General features: G+C 51.0%; 1 protein-coding gene across 2 annotated transcripts in view; it reads right to left on the bottom strand.

Moving 5' to 3' along the window:
- Positions 1–16,078: 16,078 nt before the first annotated feature.
- SEPTIN7 (septin 7) overlaps positions 16,079–18,784 on the bottom strand; it is a 54,973-nt gene continuing 52,267 nt past the window's right edge. For both annotated transcript variants that reach the window (XM_061442993.1, XM_061442994.1), the window contains 2 exons: positions 17,682–17,821; positions 16,079–17,134 (listed from right to left, as the gene is read on the bottom strand). In XM_061442993.1, the coding sequence (XP_061298977.1) occupies positions 17,095–17,134; positions 17,682–17,821 (180 nt within the window). In that variant the 3' untranslated portion in view covers positions 16,079–17,094. The remainder of the gene's footprint in view (positions 17,135–17,681; positions 17,822–18,784) is intronic.

Genomic DNA, 18,784 nt, shown 5'->3' with positions numbered 1-18,784 from the left:
AAGGAAGAATTGAACCCAAGCTCGCTGTGCTGTGCCCACAGGGAGTGTATAAAAGCCCTAAAAGGCAGAGCAGGGAGAGAAAGAGTCCATCTCTGAGATCACCCAAGGTAGGGGTTATCCTAAGGAGCCTCAGCATTTTGGCTGGGTTACTACTTGCTCTGAGTGCGTGTGAAGTCCACGCCTGGATGGCAATACAGGGAACAGAATTGTACCGAAGAGCCCAGTGCTTTCTCTCCAGGTATCACCTCTGCTGCCTGACACCAAAGCTCTGCCTCACTCCGCAGAACTTTCAGAGTTATCTCCTGCCACCCAACCAATCTCTGCCTCCAGCTCCTTCAGTGTTCCTCAACGGAGCTTTACTTGCGCATCAGCATCTCTGCCAGGCTGTACCAGCAGGAGCCAAGCGGCTCCAATCTGTGCCACAGCTTCTGCTGCGATGGATTCCCATCAGGACTGACAGGCACTTTCTTAATACACAGAAGCTGAATTTAGCCCAGGACACCAAGATTCCATCACCTTTGTTAGAGATTATTTTTAATCATAGAATAGTCAGGGTTGGAAAGGACCTTAAGATCATCAAGCTCCAACCCCCCTGCCATGGGCAGGGACACCTCATACTATTGTTGTTAAGGATTATAATTTGTGGAAAGAGAGTAAGATCAGAGCGCGACTTTGAGCAGGAATCATGCTCAGGAGGAACGTCTCTCCATCAGCTACACAGGGCACCAGGCATCCCCCATGCCTGAAGGCAGCCTGCAACAAACACATTGCCTAGGAAGTGTTTGCAGGGGATGAGGGACAGCTGGATTCGCTCACATGGATATGGCATCAAGGTCTGCCAGCCACAGCGTGCATCAGGGCCATCGCACTGAAGAATCACACTGTTTGCTCCCGAGAAATCAGAATCCTTCATGAGGAAACGAAGAAAAGGAGGGAAAAGGCCCACCTGGGTTTTGCCATTCTGCTCTGAAAGGCAGACTGCTGCTTTTCCCCATGAGCAGCAGCTAAAAGGGCTTTGCAAGGTTGACAAAGGCCCGATTCCCACTTTACATGGGAGGAGAGGTCCTTCATTGCTCAGCTCTTCCTTTTGCCAAGAGCAAGTTATTGCTTTGGAGAGTCACCCCAAGCAAGCAAGCAAGATTAAGCTGGTTACATCCGATTCCCCTTACCTCCACAGTCCTCCATGCAGCAGCTGGTGGAGAAGAGTGAGGATGAAGTGGGAGCAGCAGAAGGGCTGCAGGGAGGTTGGCACTGGTTACTGTGCCTGCTGTCAGCCACCACAGCTTGGCCTTCACTTTCCAAAGAGAGCAGTGGTTGCAGATGATGCCATCTGGGGGGTACCCAGCATAGAAACACTGAAAAAAGATCAGCACTTCAGGGGGTGCTCAACATCTTGAGGAAGCCTCCAGACAGCTGCCCAAGTGGAAAACTGCTGCAGTTTTCCTTCACCCTTGCTCGTGGCTCCCCAGCCAGACCAGGCAAGGAGCAGACGCACAGAAAAGTGAAAAGCTGTTCAGAAAACACAGTCAAAAATAGCTGCAGCAGCCATTTTGTGATGCAGAGAGCACAGCGATGTGAAGAGCGCATCTCAATGCCAGCAAAGAAACTCAGACATCTCTGTTAACTAAGGAGCATCGGTACCCTGCCCCGCTCTCCTGCCCCCATGACAGACAGCAGCTACTCTTGCTTTAGAGCAGCAGCAAAGAGGGGCCCAGCAAAGGATGGAGACATGGGAGAGATGAGCTTAATGACCCTTGAGTACCAGCATTCCTGCTTGCTTTGGCTTCCCCTGCTGTGGAACACTCCTCTCCTCTTCTGCAGCATGTCCAGGCTGTGCTGCTGCAAAGCCACACGTGACTAGTGACTATGGAGGATAATCATAGTAACAGCGATAATACAGGTGGGTCTTCCTTGCAATGCTCTGGTGTGTTCCTTACTTACTGCTCAGCAGGGTAGGATGTGGTTTGTGAAACGTAAGCTCACTGACCCCTGTAGTAACAGGAGCATCTGGCTCAGAAGGGCCTTTGCTCCCCTGTACCGTGTTTGCAGGTCCAGAATCTCCCCACTGCTGATCCAGTCCTTCAGGAAGCGTGAGCTGTCCGTGTTCTGCCAGCTGCACCCAGAGGAAACCCTCCTGCAGGCAGAGCCAGCAGCGATGCTCCTTGGGGCTCACTGTCCTCATGCTTTTGGCTACACCAGTCATGTGCCACCTCCTGCAGGGCTGAGCTTCCCCACCATAAATACTGAATAACACTGGGCAGTCACCACGAGGCGCATTTATCATAGAATGTGTTGGAAGAGACCTTCAACAGTCATCAGGTCCAACCCCCTGCAATGAGCAGGGACATCTTCACCTAAATCAGGTTTCTCAGGACCATATCCAGCCTGGCCTTCAATGTCTCCAGGGATGGGGCACCCACCACCTCTCTGGGCAACCTGTGCCACAGTTCTCTCACCCTCATTGTAAAGGATTTCTTCCTCCCATCCAACCTGAATCCTTTATTTCCTCAACATCATCTGTGGCTGACCACTGATTCTGCTTCAGACCAAGGGCAACAACCTCACAGGTTATTGAGTATCAGTTCTCCGTTCGCTATAGGGGACTTCCAGCATGGGAATGTATGAGGCTGGAAGCTTATTCCCTGCAAGTCCCAGAGTCCCAGTGATGATCTGAGCACCCACCTCCATGATCCCTGCCTCAGCTGTTGATGGAGAACATGCCCCGATGCCTGGAGGCTTTGGTCCTGGAGAGAGGGGACATCACCAGCTGCCTCTTGCTGCTGCCTCTATGGGCACCAGGCCCCCAGGTGCATCCTTGCATTTGCCTTCTCTCTACATCATGCAAGTTTTTCTCTTTTCTGAAGCAGCACTTTGGGATCCCACTCCCTTTCCTGCTCTGCTGCAGTACAGAGCACACAGCGTGGTGCTGGTCAGGCACCAGAAGCTCTGCTCGTGGAGGGGGACTGCAGTATTTGCTTTGAGAAACGTGTGATTCCTCTTCCCGAGTTGCATCATAGCTTGTTTTCACTGCATGGATACACGTAGGAGAAGCTGTAGGAGAGAAGCAGCTCCTTTCACTACCACTGCTGCAGAGCAGGTGGTGAGCAGGGCAGAAAGGAGCCTCTTTTCCTAGTAAGGTTTCTAGAAGCCCCAGAACAGGTTTTGACTGGAATGATCCAGGGCATGATGCGAAAGAGGCCGCAGATGAGAGCAAAAGCTCTGTAAAGGCAAAGCTGTGGCAGACAGACAGGGACAAAGGGCTCTGTGGGACTCTGGGAAAGAGGAGGGAACAAAGACAAAGCCTCAAATCAGACAGTAAAATGGTAAATGAGGCACAAAGGAGTGAAGAGCAATGACCCTGTTGCCGCTACTCCAGCCACAGTTTCCAAAGCAGGACTGTGAACCACCAGCCCCGTCAGGGCTGGAACAGAAGCCCCCAGCTCACCACGGGCAAGAGCAGAGCATCGCGGGTTTGGCAAAGCGAAGGGCTCCTGCCTGTGGGATGTGGGAGCCTGGAGGGGCAGAGGGAGGCGCTGCAGGTACGTGTCCGTGGCAGGAAGGACCACGCACCCGCACGGAGGGATGCGCTGGGGGAGCAGGGCACTCCTGCCAGCTCAGAGCTCACAGGTCCCACGGGACAAGGTGCAGGCTGGGGCCGTGCTCTGCAGGCTGGGGTCTGAGGCTTGCTAGAAAGGACTTTTTCTGGGGGCTTTAAGGAGTTTTCAGGTTGTTTCCTTCTTGCCCCGCAAGGCACAGCACCGAGCTCTCACCCAGCCAGGGGCTCGGGCTGCCTCCACAGCCCTGCGTCACACCGGGTGCTCCGACTTTGGCATCGGTAGCCTGGGAGCCCTGTGCACTCCCCAGCACTGTCGTGGCTGTCCACGAGAGCCAGCAACACTTCCCCAGTTCCTCTTTGCCCATCACAGGCATCTCACAAGCACTCGCAGGGAGGAAAAGGGTGCGTGCAGCTTCTGCTGTGGTTTAAGACATCCATGAGGAAGTTGTGCATCCACTCTTGTGTGGAGAAAACCCTTTTGTTCCTGTGGAAACCCTGAAACCACACAGGGCATGACACTGCGGAGAGCACCCAAACCTGGCAAAGAGGCATCTGCAGGGATGCTGCAACCATGAACCCCCAAAGGAGCAGAGTGTCGGCCAGCTGAGGGTTTATGGGCTTTGGGCTGGTGTCTCCACCACAGGGCTGGGGCTCCCACGCAGAACAGGGGAGCAGAGCTACCTGACGGTGCACAGCAGAAGTCTGGGGTTGCCCTGGCAGGAAGCAGGATGCCCGGCTCCAGGCTTTGCACAGTCCAGACCCGCTGGGGTGCTCGCTGATGCAGTGGCCAGGAGATGCTCTGTGCACACAGAACGTACACATGTGGAAGCAGAGGCGTCTGAGGAAGGTTTCGTTTCCCTGCATTGGCTGCTGAGAGAGGCACTGAAGCTATTCTGGGAAAACTCAGTGTCCCCTTGGCATGCAAAGCAGCCGAGCAGCCAGGCAGCCACACGTGGGTTTCAGTTGGAAGGGACCTTAAAGCTCATCCAGCTCCAACCCCTGCCATGGGCAGGGACACCTTCCACTAGAGCAGGTGTGCTGCCCCATCAAAGCTGTGGAGCTCACTGCTGACATAGCCCTGCCATGCTTCAGGTGGGTCCCTCTTGTTTAAGCCCAGAAGCCATCATCATCAGGGATCTGTTAGTTATAAACTGCAAGCAAACAGGAGTCTTGCCTGAATGCTCTGAGAGATGCTGTTGAGCTGAGGCAGCTCTTTCTGGGGTGAAACAGCAGGACACTTCACTCCTAAAGCTGTCTGACAAGTAGGAAGTAGTAATAGAGCCCAACAACATTAGCAATCATTTGTGTGCCTATAAATAGTGAACAGCTCTGTTCCAGCTGACAGTATTTCCATCTCATGCATAAAGATGCTTTGCCCAGTCCCTCACTTCAGTCTCAGGTGAAGCTCCACCCCAGCTAACTCCATGCCCTTGGCAGATGTTGGATTTCTGGCCTGGAGGATGGGATAAGAGATTCCCTGCACATTTTAAAGGCTGCTGGGTAAGACAAGGAGGGTCACAAGGGCTGTGACGAGAACAGGGTGCTCTGGTGTGGCAGGACAGGCTCCTGCCTGCCAGCGCCTGACGGTGCTGCTTGTTGCCATCTCCAAAGCAGCTTTATGTAGGCAAAGCCCTGGTCACCACCCAGCCCCGTTCCTCCGTGGGACCCCAGGGCCAGGCTCTCTGCCTGCCCCACTGCTGCGGGTGCACAGGCCGTGGGCACCAGCCTTCATTCTAAAGGTCGCCCCAGGAGTCAGAGGAGATAAAGGGTTCATTGACTCCTTAAGCAAACAGGGTGAAGCCGAGCTCATCTCGCATCACCCACCCCTATGGAGGCAAGAGCAGAGAGGCCAACGGCCCTCCTCCAATGCCGCAGCTATTCAGGTCTAGGCAAATGACCCCGCCGAGGGACATGGCTGTAAATTGCTTCAGAGGTCAGACAAGTGCAAGGAACGTGCAGAGAGAGGTTACAAAACTCCAGCGCTTTCTGCGGAGCGAGCCTGAAACACTGGCTTGTGAGAAAGAGGACGAGGTGCCAAGAACGGCGAGTGGGGAGATGGGGAAGGCTCCGGTTCCTACCCAGACAGGGCTTTGGGGCTCAGTTTGCTCTTGGTGCTGCTAAGACATGAGGTCACCTGGAGCCCCACAGGGAGAGGAGGGCAGCAGAGGTCCCCTGGGTACAGCGGGTGAAGCAATGTTTGGTCTGGCTGCAGGGCAGCTCATTCCATCACCCGCTCGGTCAGGAGGTGACGCTCCCCCCAGCACAGGAGCTTTCCAAGTCCCTTGTGCTCCAATCAGTAGCAACTTCCCACATCGTGATCCCAAACCACTTTAAGGAAGGCAAATGACCTGGCCAGCATCTCCCAGCTATTATGTGGCCTTGTCCCCACCATGTGTGGGGCAGGCACATGAGCATCGCCCACCGCAGCAGCGAGCTTTGCCATTGCAATGTTTGAATCAAAGACAAGCTCCTGCTCCCTCTTTCCCCCTTGGAAACTGGACACAAGGGCTGCTTTTCACTGCGCACAACACCAGGAGCAGGTAAGCAGTGGTTGCTACTCCCAAAGCAGCTTAAAGCCACCACCCAAACCCAATGTCTAGGAGCTGTACAAGCTTTGTGATGAAACCCTTAGTAACCAAAGACCTAATTAAACAGCCACCAACACGTGGCCAAAGGCTCAAAGAAGTAAGAGGCTATTTTGTGCTGAGCACTGCAGGCATACCCTGTGATTTGCATGAGTCACCTCGTTCACGGCACAGACATGACCATGCCTTCCCCGTACAAACTGTCCAGAGATAAGAGACAAGGAGCACAGATGATTTTCAACCCAAAATCCCACCTAGGACCCCCCCACCTTTCACCGTCCAAGCCGCTGTGCTGAGAACTGGTGTTTTACTGGTTTATGGGGGAGGAAGGGAAGGGGAAGAGGACAGAAGGCCACTGGGAGGTCACAGAACCACATGAACCAGACGGGCCAGGCCATCAGAGCAGATGAACCAGGGGCCTCCCGAGGTCAGCAGCACAGAGCTATGCACACACGTTCTCGCACACCCCCTGCTCAGGAGCGCTGCCAAGCCCTCTCCAAACCCCCCTCCAGCCCCACTGTGCTGCTACAAGCGGTCTGGCACTGGAAGAAACCTCGCGTCCGTCCCCAAGGGCTGTTTTCGGAGCAGCCGCTTGCAGCCCCTCTCGCAGGCAGGGCATCATTACCCCACATCGGTCTGAAACGGTTCCCTGCCGAGCCCCGGAGCATCTCATCACACCTTCCCTCCACACCAGCAGCTGCCCAGCAACCCCCTCAGCTCCCCAGGAGCCAGGCACGGAGCTGCATGGCAGCTGCCCCACAGCAGGGGGGGGGAATTTGAAACCTTAGACCTCACCTCTTCATTCCAGCACCAAGCCCCATAACCTGCTTGGGTTTTGGTTACCATTGCAGGGCAAACAACCCTCAAGGGTATTTTGGAAGTAGCAATAGTGCTCAACAGCATCAGCAATAGTTTTTGTGCCTATAAATAGCAAACACCCCTGTTCTGGAGGGTGATGTTTTCATCCCATGGATTAAGATGCTTTGCCCAGTCTCTCACTTTGGGTCCCAGATAAATCCCAAGTGTCCCCATGCACTTTAGGGGGTAACGCATGCTGCACAAGGAGCTTTAAGACAACAGCTTAGATCCCAGACCTTTCACAAAGAAGCATTTAAAACAAGAACATCAGCATCTCACATTTTTGGGTTGAATCCATAGAGAATAAACATGAGAAACAACATTTTTGTTCTAAACCCTTCCCTTTCTCACCCACCTGCACTTCCTGCAGTGTGACTTACCTGCCATGCCTGAGCTAAGGTGCTGAAATACCTCTTCTGAGGTCCCCAGTACAGCAGCACACAGAGCAAACTGGAAACTGCCCACAGCACAGGAACAACCTTTAACTCTGCCCCTTAACTGGGAGAGGGCTTTAAAGCCCTTTTCAACCTGACCCCAGAACTGCCAGCTGCTGGGGATTAAGTCCCAGCTGACAGAGGTCAGCAGTGATTCACAATTACCACACCTGAAAGGTGGGGGGGGGTCTCTGTGCCAAGACGGGATGTGTGGAGCCAGAAAGCACCTGGGGAAGCCCTGGCCCCAAAGGGATGGAGTGGGATAGGATGGGATGGGATGGGATGGGATGGGATGGGGTTTCTCGTTGCATCATCCTGTCACAGGGCAAAGTGGGGCTGTGCTTGGCTTGCTCCCTGCCAGCTCTCATGCCTGAAGGCTTTGCAGAGCCCCTGCCCCACTCCGGTTGGGAAGGGTGGTGTACAAGACTTGGGAATGCCACCCCTTTCCCAGTGCTGAGCACCGAGCTCACTAAGCAGGTTGTGCCTTTAAATGGCCTGAGGCAGCGTGGAAGCCTCCCAGCACAAACTGTGGCTGCTTTTCCACTAGTGCCCAGGTAGAGCATCCTCATGGAGCATCTGCTGCTGCTGCCTGCCACTGGTGACTGAGGCCAGCAGCTCCTGCCAACAGCTTTGTGTCACTGCCTCTTGCAGGCAGGTGGGGATGGAGATGTGGGGACGTGCACAATGCCAGGAGACAGCCCCAGCTCTGAGCACGGTCTGCCTTGAGGAAGGCTGTGATGCGCCTCACTGGGGACTGAGTCCTTCAAGGCTACGCGTGGGCACCCAAAGCATCCCACGTCAGTGACCGCAGCAGAGCCCCTCATGCCACACCTCCCTGCAGCAGGGCAGGAGCTTGTTCATGGCTCTTGGACAAGCAGGTCACGCTGACCACAGCCGTAACATCACCGAGCAGGAAGTCAACAGGAACACACAGGAAGAAGAAATTCCTGTAAACACCTCTGGCTGCTGCTATAATTAGACAGGAAGGGTGCTGGCTCCCAACTTACCATTCCTTCCTGTGATTTCCCATCCACCGGGCTCCCTGGAATGGATGCCTTCCCACAACAGCTGTTCCCAGAGAGCTGCTGACACTGCACGGCTTGTAGATAGAGATATTGACAGGGATTTGGCTCCCCCCATGCCTGTGTGCTGGTTAAGAGAACAAGGGCAAGCAGAGCTGAGAGACCTGGTGTCTAAGCACAGAGCAGGGCTGAGGTGCCCTCTGCTCCCCATCCCATGATGGGTATCTCAGCCACCTCAGATGGGAGCTTGCCCCGGTATGGAAGTCCACCAGACACGTGTGCCAGGGAGCAGGGGGCTGTAATGCACATCAGCTTTCTTGACAGGCATCAGAATAAACCCAAGGCATGCAAGGTCTCTGGGGTCCAATGAGACCAACGTCTGCTGTGACAAGTGACAGCCCTAGGGAGGATTCACCCTCCTGACTTCCCTCCGGACAAAGCCAAACGGCAGGAGGCAGTGGTAGGAAGGATGGTGCTTGAAAAAGGATGGGCTGGAAAACAAGGACCGCTTCAGTCTTTGTGACACATACATGGGGGTATCTTTATTTCCAAGGCATCAGTGAGAGCCGCTCGAAGCGCTCAGCTTGAACCAGCAGGGAGGTAACACCCCTGGCGGAACCCACCCTGTGGGAAAGCAGCCCTCAATGAGAACCCAGCACACATCCTGCCATGTCAGCACGGGCAAATCCAGACCGTGTGCCCAGCGCCTGGCACTCAGCGAGGCTGAAGCACAGAGGACACCACCAGGGGTGCTGCTGGCTGCAAGTTTGGGCACCACTGCCCCATACAAAGGCAATGGACGAGGTGCTCTGCAGAGGCCTGAAGCCAGGGTGATGGCTCCTGCCTCTTGGCTGCTCCAGAACAGCAGGATGTGCAGCAGGGACAGCAGGCCCCGGTCCCCAGGATGGGGTCGGTGGTGCTGTAACATCTGCCCTTCCTCTGGAGCTAGGCACAGGACCCGCTGTGATGCAGGTACCCTGGGATGTGGCTCCGGGTGCTGGAGGGTCTGAGCGTGTTGTGCTCTCCCTGCAGCCGAGGGGCTGTGCTCACCCATCCCCTGCTCCCCTGTGTGGTGCTGTGGGCCCAGCCGGTAGCTCAGGTTCCACCAGGCTGCTGGGTCAGCCCCCACGAGGTGCTGGGGACGGCAGGAACCGCGGCAGCCAACAGGAGCCAACCTTCCCCAGGGAGCTGGGGGACACTGCCAGGAGTGAGGCAATGCCCTATGAGGGCTGCAAGCTGCCCGGGAGCTCTGGAAACCCGGCTTTGTGACAGTGAGGCCACGGCCAGGGCACCGCCAGCTGCCGAGGGCATCCCCGTCTGCTGAGCAAAGCTGAGGACAGGGTTTACATCCTGTCTATAAACACGCAGCGGCTCCTCAAAAGCTCACGTAAATAAACACAGGACATTGGTCTTCCTGAGCGCTTCAAGCAGCAATGGAAATCCTTGTTTCTCAGTCACGAGATACTGTTGTAAGTCACAGCATCACGGAATCAACCAGGTTGGAAAAGCCCTTTGAGCTCATCCAGTCCAACTGTCCCCAGCACTGCCAAGGCCACCACTAACCCATGGCACTGCGGCTTTATCTCCACGCTGTGTGAACACTTGCAGGGACGGTGACTGCAGCCCTGCCCTGGGCAGCCTGTTCCAATGCCTGAGCACCCTCTGGGGCAGGAATTGTTCCTCAGCTCCATCTAAACCTGCCCTGGTGCAGCTTGAGGCCGTTTCCTCTTGTCCCATCCCTTGTTCCTTGGGAGCAGAGCCCAGCCCCTCCTGGCTCCACCCTCCTGTCAGCCACTTGTAGGCAGCTATCAGGTCCCACCTGAGCCTTCTCTTCTCCAGACTGAACCCCCCAGGTCCCTCAGCCACCAATTACATTTTCTGTGTGTTTTTTACTGATTCCAAGTGCCCAGCAGCACTGCCAAGTGGTCCCTGACCCCATCACTTTGTGCCTTGGTGCACTGGCCTCCTCACCTGTACCAAATTAAACCCCCCAGGCTTTCAAGCACCTACGGCTGACTATCTGCCTTTATGGACAGGAATATTCTGGTGCTCCCAACGAGATGATGTGCCATCACATTTTCAATGGAGCATTTTCTTGTTCCTCTTGTAGCTTTTTCAGGGCTCAACCTCACTGTGTAGTTCATCCTCCTCACCACTCGCAGCTACTCACAGACTGTAACCTGGAAGTGCCAGACAGAATTGCACTGCAGTCAGAAGGGGATCTGGGGCTTTAGGGGGTTCTGTTTGTTCAAAATCACTGCATTTTTGGGTAGAGCAGTTGATGTCATCTACCTGGACTTGTGCAAAGCATTTGACACTGTCCCACACGACATCCTTGTCTCTAAATTGGAGCGACATCAATTTGATGGATGGACCACTCGGTGGATAAAGAACTGGCTGGATGGCCGCACACAAAGAGTTGTGGTCAATGGCTCAATGTCCGGCTGGAGACCTGTAACGAGTGGTGTCCCTCAGGGATCGGTGTTGGGACCGGTCTTGTTCAACGTCTTTATCGCTGACATGGACAGTGGGATTGAGTGCACCCTCAGCAAGTTTGCTGATGACACCGAGCTGTGTGGTTCGGTTGATACCCTGGAGGGAAGGAATGCCATCCAGAGGGACCTTGACACGCTTGTGAGGTGGGCTGATGCCAACCTCATGAGGTTTAACCAAGCCAAGTGCAAGGCCCTACACCTGGGTGGGAGCAATCCCAGGCACAGCTACAGGTTGGGCAGAGAAGAGATTCAGAGCAGCCCAAGGAGAAGGACTTGGGGGTGTTGGTTGATGAGAAAATGAACATGAGCCGGCTTCAGTGCGTGCTCACAGCCCAGAAAGCAACCGTATCCTGGGCTGCATCAAAAGGAGCGTGACCAGCAGGTCAAAGGAGGTGATCCTGCCCCTCTGCTCTGCTCTTGTGAGACCTCACCTGGAGCATTGTGTGCAGTTCTGGTGTCCTCAACATAAAAAGGACATGGAACTGTTGGAGCAAGTCCAGAGGAGGCCACGAGGATGATCAGGGGACTGGAGCACCTCCTGTATGGAGACAGGCTGAGAAAGTTGGGGCTGTTCGGCCTGGAGAAGAGAAGGCTGCGTGGAGACCTCATAGCAGCCTTCCAGTGTCTGAAGGGGGGCTATAGGGATGCTGGGAAGGGACTCTTCATTAGAGACTGCAGTGACAGGACAAGGGGTAATGGGTTCAAACTTAAACAGGGGAAGCTTAGGTTGGATATGAGAAGGAAATTCTTTCCTGCGAGGGTGGTGAGGCACTGGAATGGGTGGCCCAGGGAAGTTGTGAATGCTCCATCCCTGGCAGTGTTCAAGGCCAGGTTGCACGAGGCCTTGGGTGATATGATTTAGCGTAAGGTGCCCCTGCCCGTGGCAGGGGGGTTGGAACTGGATGATCTTAAGGTCCCTTCCAACCCTAACTATGATTCTATGATTCTATTTTTGGCCATCACCAGCTGCCCCACTCTCCATACCCACAACCATTTCACTTTTCCTAGCCAGAGGCACAGAAGAGCTAGACAGTAGAGGCTGAATATGTGTCAGAAGAACAATAGATGTAAGCTGAAGGCAGCACATAGAGGAATTCAGCTGGTGTTCCCTTTGACTAATTAGAAATTACACCATTAAGCCACTCTGTCTGGACCCTCTATCCTCCTATGCCAGAAGTGACTTCGTTTTAGGCTTGTTCAAGCAGCTCCTATTTAGAAATTAGCTTTAGCTTCCTCCCTTTTGGGATAAGACCCAAATGTCCTTCCTCATCCCACCAGTCTGAGGCTGAGCAATGTGGTGGATGAAGCACACAGAAGCAGTCAACGAAGTGGCTCAGTAGAGCCAACGAGGTTAAAAACCATCAGGTGTGGACCAGTCAGCTTGTGGTCCCCAGGATGGTGGTAAGGCCAGAGGGCCATGCCTGGAGCCAGCACATCTCTGCTCTGACCACTGTGACAACAAGGTGCCATTTCAAGTTAGGGCTTCAGTTCAGATGTCACAGAATCACACACCGGTTTCGGTTGGAGACGACCTTAAACATCACCGACTTCCAACCCCAAAAGTGATTAGCTTGTGCCAGCTAAGGCTCACACGAGGCCTAGGGAGGATGCTGAGATGTAGCAGTGGGAGGCAGAAAGAACAGCAGCAGCGACACCCTTAACACAAGAAACTCAACCGTTGAAGGCAGTGTGGGCAAGACACATGGAATCATGCTTTAAACATTCATCCGGGATGAATGCCCAGCTTGCCATCTGATGCATCCCAAATGGGGCTTTGCCTCATTACCCCCTTGCTTGCCAGAGCAACAAAACCCAGAGTGCCCCCGGCCACATCCTTGTAGCCAGGGAAACGTTTTTTCCCTGCATCTTCTCCAAACCCACTAAAAGAGACGGCACAGAGAAAGTGCCTGTCAGTACACTTGGATTCCTTCACGCATCACCAACTCACCTCAGGGGATGCTCAGTCAGAGCAATTTAACCAAGGAGATAGAACCCACCTTTGAACAGGAATCAGAGCACTAAATACAAGATGCTTCCCCACTGTGCTTCAGAAGCCTTGCTCCTGAGAAAGGCAGAGGCTGCAAACAGAGCCTGAGGTTTGTCCTGCTCCAAAAGAAGGAAGAGCAAAACCATTCCTGAGCCAGCAAATTGGGTCTCATCGGGCAGAGGATGGTGCCCCATAGGAGCACACATTATTTCCCTGGGGTTTGGGTCCTTTCTCTGTGTTTTTTCACTGTAATCAGGTTTGCAAATCAGGTGCAGCAACAACCACCCACCACCCGCAGAGCCTTCGGAGGAGCACAGGAATGCTCCCAGCTGCCACTTTTTGCCTGGTGCCTCTCAGTACAAGGAGCCAAACGTTGGGGGATGATGAGGACTGTGCCTGGCCAAATCCTGGGCACCCAGAAGACAGAAAGGACTCCTGAAATGGTGGATAAAGAACTCTTAAGAAGTGCACAGGGAATTTTACCTCTGCAGGGAGACCAGAATCTCTTTTCCAGCTGGAAAACTAAAGAAAACTACAATTGAGGTGAGTTTCCCAAGCTCCCAGAGGCCTTTTCCAGCCAGGTGGAAGCCTGAATGGTGTCAGCACAGTTCTCAGGTTCGGCACTTTCGAAGTAAAGCCCTGCTCTTCGGGAGCAGCCAGCGCTGTGCTGGTGTTCTTGCGCTGCTAAAGCCACAGGGCAGGGTCTGGCTGGGAAGAAGAGGGCGAAATCCATTTACGCCTGAATTTTACCACCCTCTCCTCAGGAAGTAGGGAATTCCGAATCAGCAGACTTCAGGCTTCCCCATGGCACTTGCCTGGGAGAACCATGTGGATGAGACACGTCTGGGGAGAAGAGATTTAGCAGCTCCCAAAGTAGGGGAGTGAATTATTCTCAAGATATCTAAAGGAGAAGTTCTTGAGAGCAGAAGAAGGATTCCTTTTGCCTCTCAGTCATCTTGGCAAGGTACAGAAACCTGCCCTGGTCACTGTGACGTGGCTGCATCTTCCATTTGCTTTCACTGGCTTCCGTGAGAACTCTTGCCAGCAGACTGAGGGGGGAAGCCAGAGGAATAACATTCCCTTATTAAAGCAAACCACAAGTTTTATCTTGAGTGACTGACAAGGTGTAGCTGTGCCAAGGGCAAGCTGAAAGACAGTCACCTTCCTCAAAACCTGCCTCTTGGCTGCCTCAGAGACCTCTCTGGGTGACAGCACGGGGGTGATGCTTTACAGAGAGAGAGAACCAGCGCTGCCTTTTCCTGTGTCGGTCACCAGTGTCTTCTCCTGCCGTTGCTCTAGAATGTGCTCCCTCAGTCAGGCCACTTTACAAGGCTCACTAGAAGAGAACAGGGTGCAGCACGCAGGCGTTATTTGCACCAGGAATCCCAGCACACTTGCAGGTTCTCCCCTCTGTCACATAGGTGCCCTCCTGCATCCCCTCCTGCTCACACAGGAATGCTCCAGGCAGCTGTGGATACCTGCTGAATGGACCAAACTGTTCTCACACCTGTACATCCTGGGGAGCAAAGGGAGGGAACCACCTTCTGCTTACTGAGCTTCCTCACTGCTGTCCATAGCCAGAGATGGACAATAATCTGCATTAACAAGACAAGGTGATGGGCAGGGGGCTTTGTTCCAGTATCAGCAGGTGGTTATATCCCTTTGAAGGCTTCTACCATTTTCACCAGGATACAGCACATTTCTATAGATGAAATTTGTGATTAGAAGCAAAAGAAGCTGCCAAGAGCAATGGCTGAGTGCCTCCTGGGGGAAGTAACCATGTGTAATAGGAAGGCAAAACCACACCTCGGGACAAAGCTTAAGAAGTGCTCCATTCCTGACAGTGTTGGGACAGGCAAGAAGGCATTTTGGGGAGAGCAACACCACAGATCCTGGTGCCAGGGGTGGGCTGTTGTGGCGGTCGGTCACCAAGCCCACCAGCCACCCAGCAGAACAGGATATGCAACATGGGATGAAGCAGGTTGCGAAGGGAATAATTGCCTTTGCTGAGCCTTAAACAGGGTAAGGTCGGGACACAGAGATGTTGGCAGTGAATACATGTAAACTGCACGAAGAGAAGCTTTGAACACTGAAGTGAAGCTGGCAAGAAACCCAAAAACTGGAAGCAAGAGCAGGCTCAGCACCAGCCTGCAGGGAAAGCATATCCTTACCTTGGGTGCCTACCACATCCTGCCCTCAGTGCCCAAAGACAAATGAAGTTTGACAGTGCTGCACAAAGAGGAAGAGGAACCCTTAATAAACTGCTTCGCTCCACAAGTTCAGCTGCACTTTCCGTTTCTTTCCAAAGAATGAACTGGTAATCCAGCCCAATTCTTCATTTTCATATTGATTTATTTGTATTGAACCTTTAAAGCATGATTTTTAAACAATTTTAAGCCATTTACATCTAAATCACCTAAACCATCCTGAGGGTTTTCTTGCATTGATGAAGACAAAAACAATCCTCCTACAATTAAAAATTTTCTCTTCTGCTTACTCTGGGAATTATCACAGACTGGTTTGTGTGGGAAGGGACCTTAAAGCTCCTCCAGCTCCAACCCCCTGCCACGGGCAGGGACACCTTCCACTAGAGCAGCTTGCTCCAAGCCCCTGTGTCCAACCCGGCCTTGAGCACTGCCAGGGATGGGGCAGCCACAGCATTTGCAGTCTCCTTCAGGTACTTCTGTTGGTTTGTTTTGTTTTTTTTTCCAACCAAACCAGTCTGCGCTTCCAAGATTCGTTTTGGGGTTTAAATAGCTCAGTGCTGCTCACCTCCAGGTGCTTAGGGACTTGTTTGTCCTCCACTGGTCCAGTACTGCTCAGATGCTCTGCTGCCCATTGCCCCAGAGAGCGATTCTATGCGGTGTTACAAGCAGCCTCGCTAGCTACACACAGATGGAGTGAGAGGGTGTGAACAGCGAGGCTTGATGCCCTCTGCTGGGCAAGACAGAGTCTTGTTTTGCCACATCCAAGTACCCAGGAACTGCGTCTCCCAACACTTCCACAACGCACAGACCTTTTCTTTGCCTTAAATCAATTCCAAATCCCAGACACAGGTCAACCCAGTCCAGAGAGAAGAGAGAAAGTTCAAACAGAGAAGTACATGGCTGTAATTCCTTTACAATTCCTGACACAGCAGCATGTTGTACATCACAACATTGTTTATTATGTGACTTTTTACAATACAAACAAAAATACAGAAATGCAGTATATGAATACAGCTAAATGCGAAATGGTGATGTTTCTCTTGAGGCCATATTCCCATTTCTAGTAAAAGAAAGAAAAACTGCACACAGGTAGAAACAGGTTGGTAGTTAACTCCACAATTTTGCCTAGAAATGACCTATAAATGCATTTTTCTGCTACTTACCATAAAATGTAAAAAGGGAGTTAAAGGAAAAGTTTTACTCACTGGTTCCTACCATATGAAAGAAGCTATATTCTATTTAGGAGGGCCAATATATGGAAAAATAGCTAAATTAAATGTTATTACAAAAAATGAAGCAGTAACGAGATCCTTCTGGCTAAAGAAGTTACTAAATGAGAATAGCATATATTTAAAGAATCCAAAACATAAAAGGGTTGTTATAAAAAGCTTAGGTGCACTGTAAGCCTACAACTTTTGTTTTTTTTTCCATGTGTACTTTTAAACAATGGAAGTGTCAAAAAATAGGGTCAACTGTGTTAGACTAAATTACATTATGGTATATGCTGCACTGAATGGAATTCTTGTATTATAATAGTACAGAAGCATCGCTTGCATCATATTATGGCAATTTATCCTCACTAAAAACCGTCTCGAGTCCTTGCAGTTTTTAATAACCTGTAAACTGTCAAACCACCAGAACATGATTGTACAACAGTAAAATGTACAATTTTGCATTAAAATGACATGTTTCTCAAAAAAAAAAAAGGAAAAAAAAAAGGAAAGACAAAAAAGGGTACTTAGAGCTGTTATGTTTCCAAGTACACAACAAAGACCCCAGACAATTCAAGGCATCTCATTCTCCATCAAAATTAACAAGAATTTGTCATGCTGTTAAATCCATTACGATGGATACAACTGGTGCAAAATTGGTCAAACAGATCCAACAAACACTGATGTCCAGGCTGGTATATTGGCAACTAATACATAACTGGTGGTCAAAATGATGCATTTAAAATATCTTCCCTTTCTTCTTATTCTTTTCCAAGGTTCTAAAAGGATAGATAAAAACAAAAGTTGGTTAAATAATGCATGCAGGCACTCATTTATTTTTTTAAATACTAATTGACACCATTTAAAACAGGCATTTTCTAAAGCTTTACTGGGGTTGCAATACAATACATGAAGCTTATTATGTACACAGTAGATGTGCATGTAACATGCAGTCAAGCAATGCATTTCTCTCGAGATTTCCCCTTCCAAGGACTAGGAGGATTAAACGCTTTCCTGCTCAAAGCTTTAGCTCTTTATCCCTCAGAAGCCTGATTCAATCTAGCTTTCAAATACAAACTTCATTTTTTTAGAGATCTAGCTCTATGGATACAGTGATTCTGCAGATTCAAATCTGCAAAGCTAATCATTATCCCAACTCATGATATGTGCTCATCTGTAACTAGAAGCAGCTCAAGATTTTTCTAGGCTCTTCAGTGACACTTTTAACCACCTTTGACCATGACTGCCAAAGAAACTGCCTTTCAGACAGAACATTTACTGACAACAGCAGGACAAGACTCCAATGTCAGAGAAAGGAAGAATTACCTGGAAGAATTCTGTTGTTCCAAAATACGTTGCTGAGCTTCCCAGTTGGCTTTCTCATCCTCAAACTGGCGACGCTTCTCCTCTAACTCTTTGTGTTGTGCCTCCAAACTCTTTTTCATTTGCTCATGGCGTCGTTGCAGCTATACAGGAAGTTATGAACAGCATCAGTAAGTGCAGAAAACACAGCAACTTCTGGAGCTGAAGTAATAAACAGCTATATGAATGCATGAAAACATAGTACTGTATCTTCTCTTCAGAGAAAGTAACTCTTAGACCGAAACCTCTGAGGTTATAGATACTGCCAACAACAGAAACAAAAGGGATGTTAATCCCATAGCCTCTCTTTACAGTTAACAGAAAACACCCCAAATGCTGCCCGAGTTACAGACACGAGTTGTAAGCAGCTACATGTGGCAAGCAAAAGGACATTTAAGAATACTTTGGTATTTGATGCAACTGGTAAGAAGCAAGTTGCAGAGCATACAAGTATCAGTAATGCGTAAGTCAGCAGCATCTCTGACTTGACCTGGGAAAAAAAACAACAGACACTGAATTCATCCTATAGAGTTACAGAGCTGCTTGGGAAGCCATTATTATGAAGTGGGTTAATTTATTCATTAATTAAATGAATTATTAGTAGTATTATTGCAGTGAACTGCCTGCACTGCTAGAAGAGTGTAAGTCTCTCCTGCAAGCTGACAGGACAGACTGACAACCAAATGTGTTGTATGTGAGAACGGATGCTCAGTCAGGAAAAGTGATACTTTCTGTGTGGTCTAACATGGTTCTAACAAAATCAAACTCCCTCTTTCCTTACTCTCTTGAAAGTCCCTGTCTTACACAAACCCTTCTAAACATATTTCCTTTTACAGATGAGGTAGTAACATGAAAACCAAAGGGACAGATTTATGCATGTTTGGTTTTCATGTAATGAGGAGTGTGGAGGGCAGAAGTATAAATGGGTTCATAAAGGTTCAAGACAGAAATTGAGGAAGGATATATCAAGTGACTAATTAAACACTGTGATCCAGATAAAGCATCAAGATTTAAAATCCTCAAGTTGCTCAGAGTGTCCTTATCTATTCGTTTCTCCAAAAGGAGAA

The sequence above is a fragment of the Pezoporus flaviventris genome, unplaced genomic scaffold, assembly GCF_033815535.1.
Source record: "Pezoporus flaviventris isolate CSIRO_AGI_PZ_B2104156 unplaced genomic scaffold, CSIRO_AGI_Pfla_v1 ptg000267l, whole genome shotgun sequence".
NCBI lineage: Eukaryota > Metazoa > Chordata > Aves > Psittaciformes > Psittacidae > Pezoporus > Pezoporus flaviventris.
The sequence above is the reverse complement of the archived record's forward strand: the minus strand, read 5'-3'. Positions and strand labels throughout refer to the sequence as shown.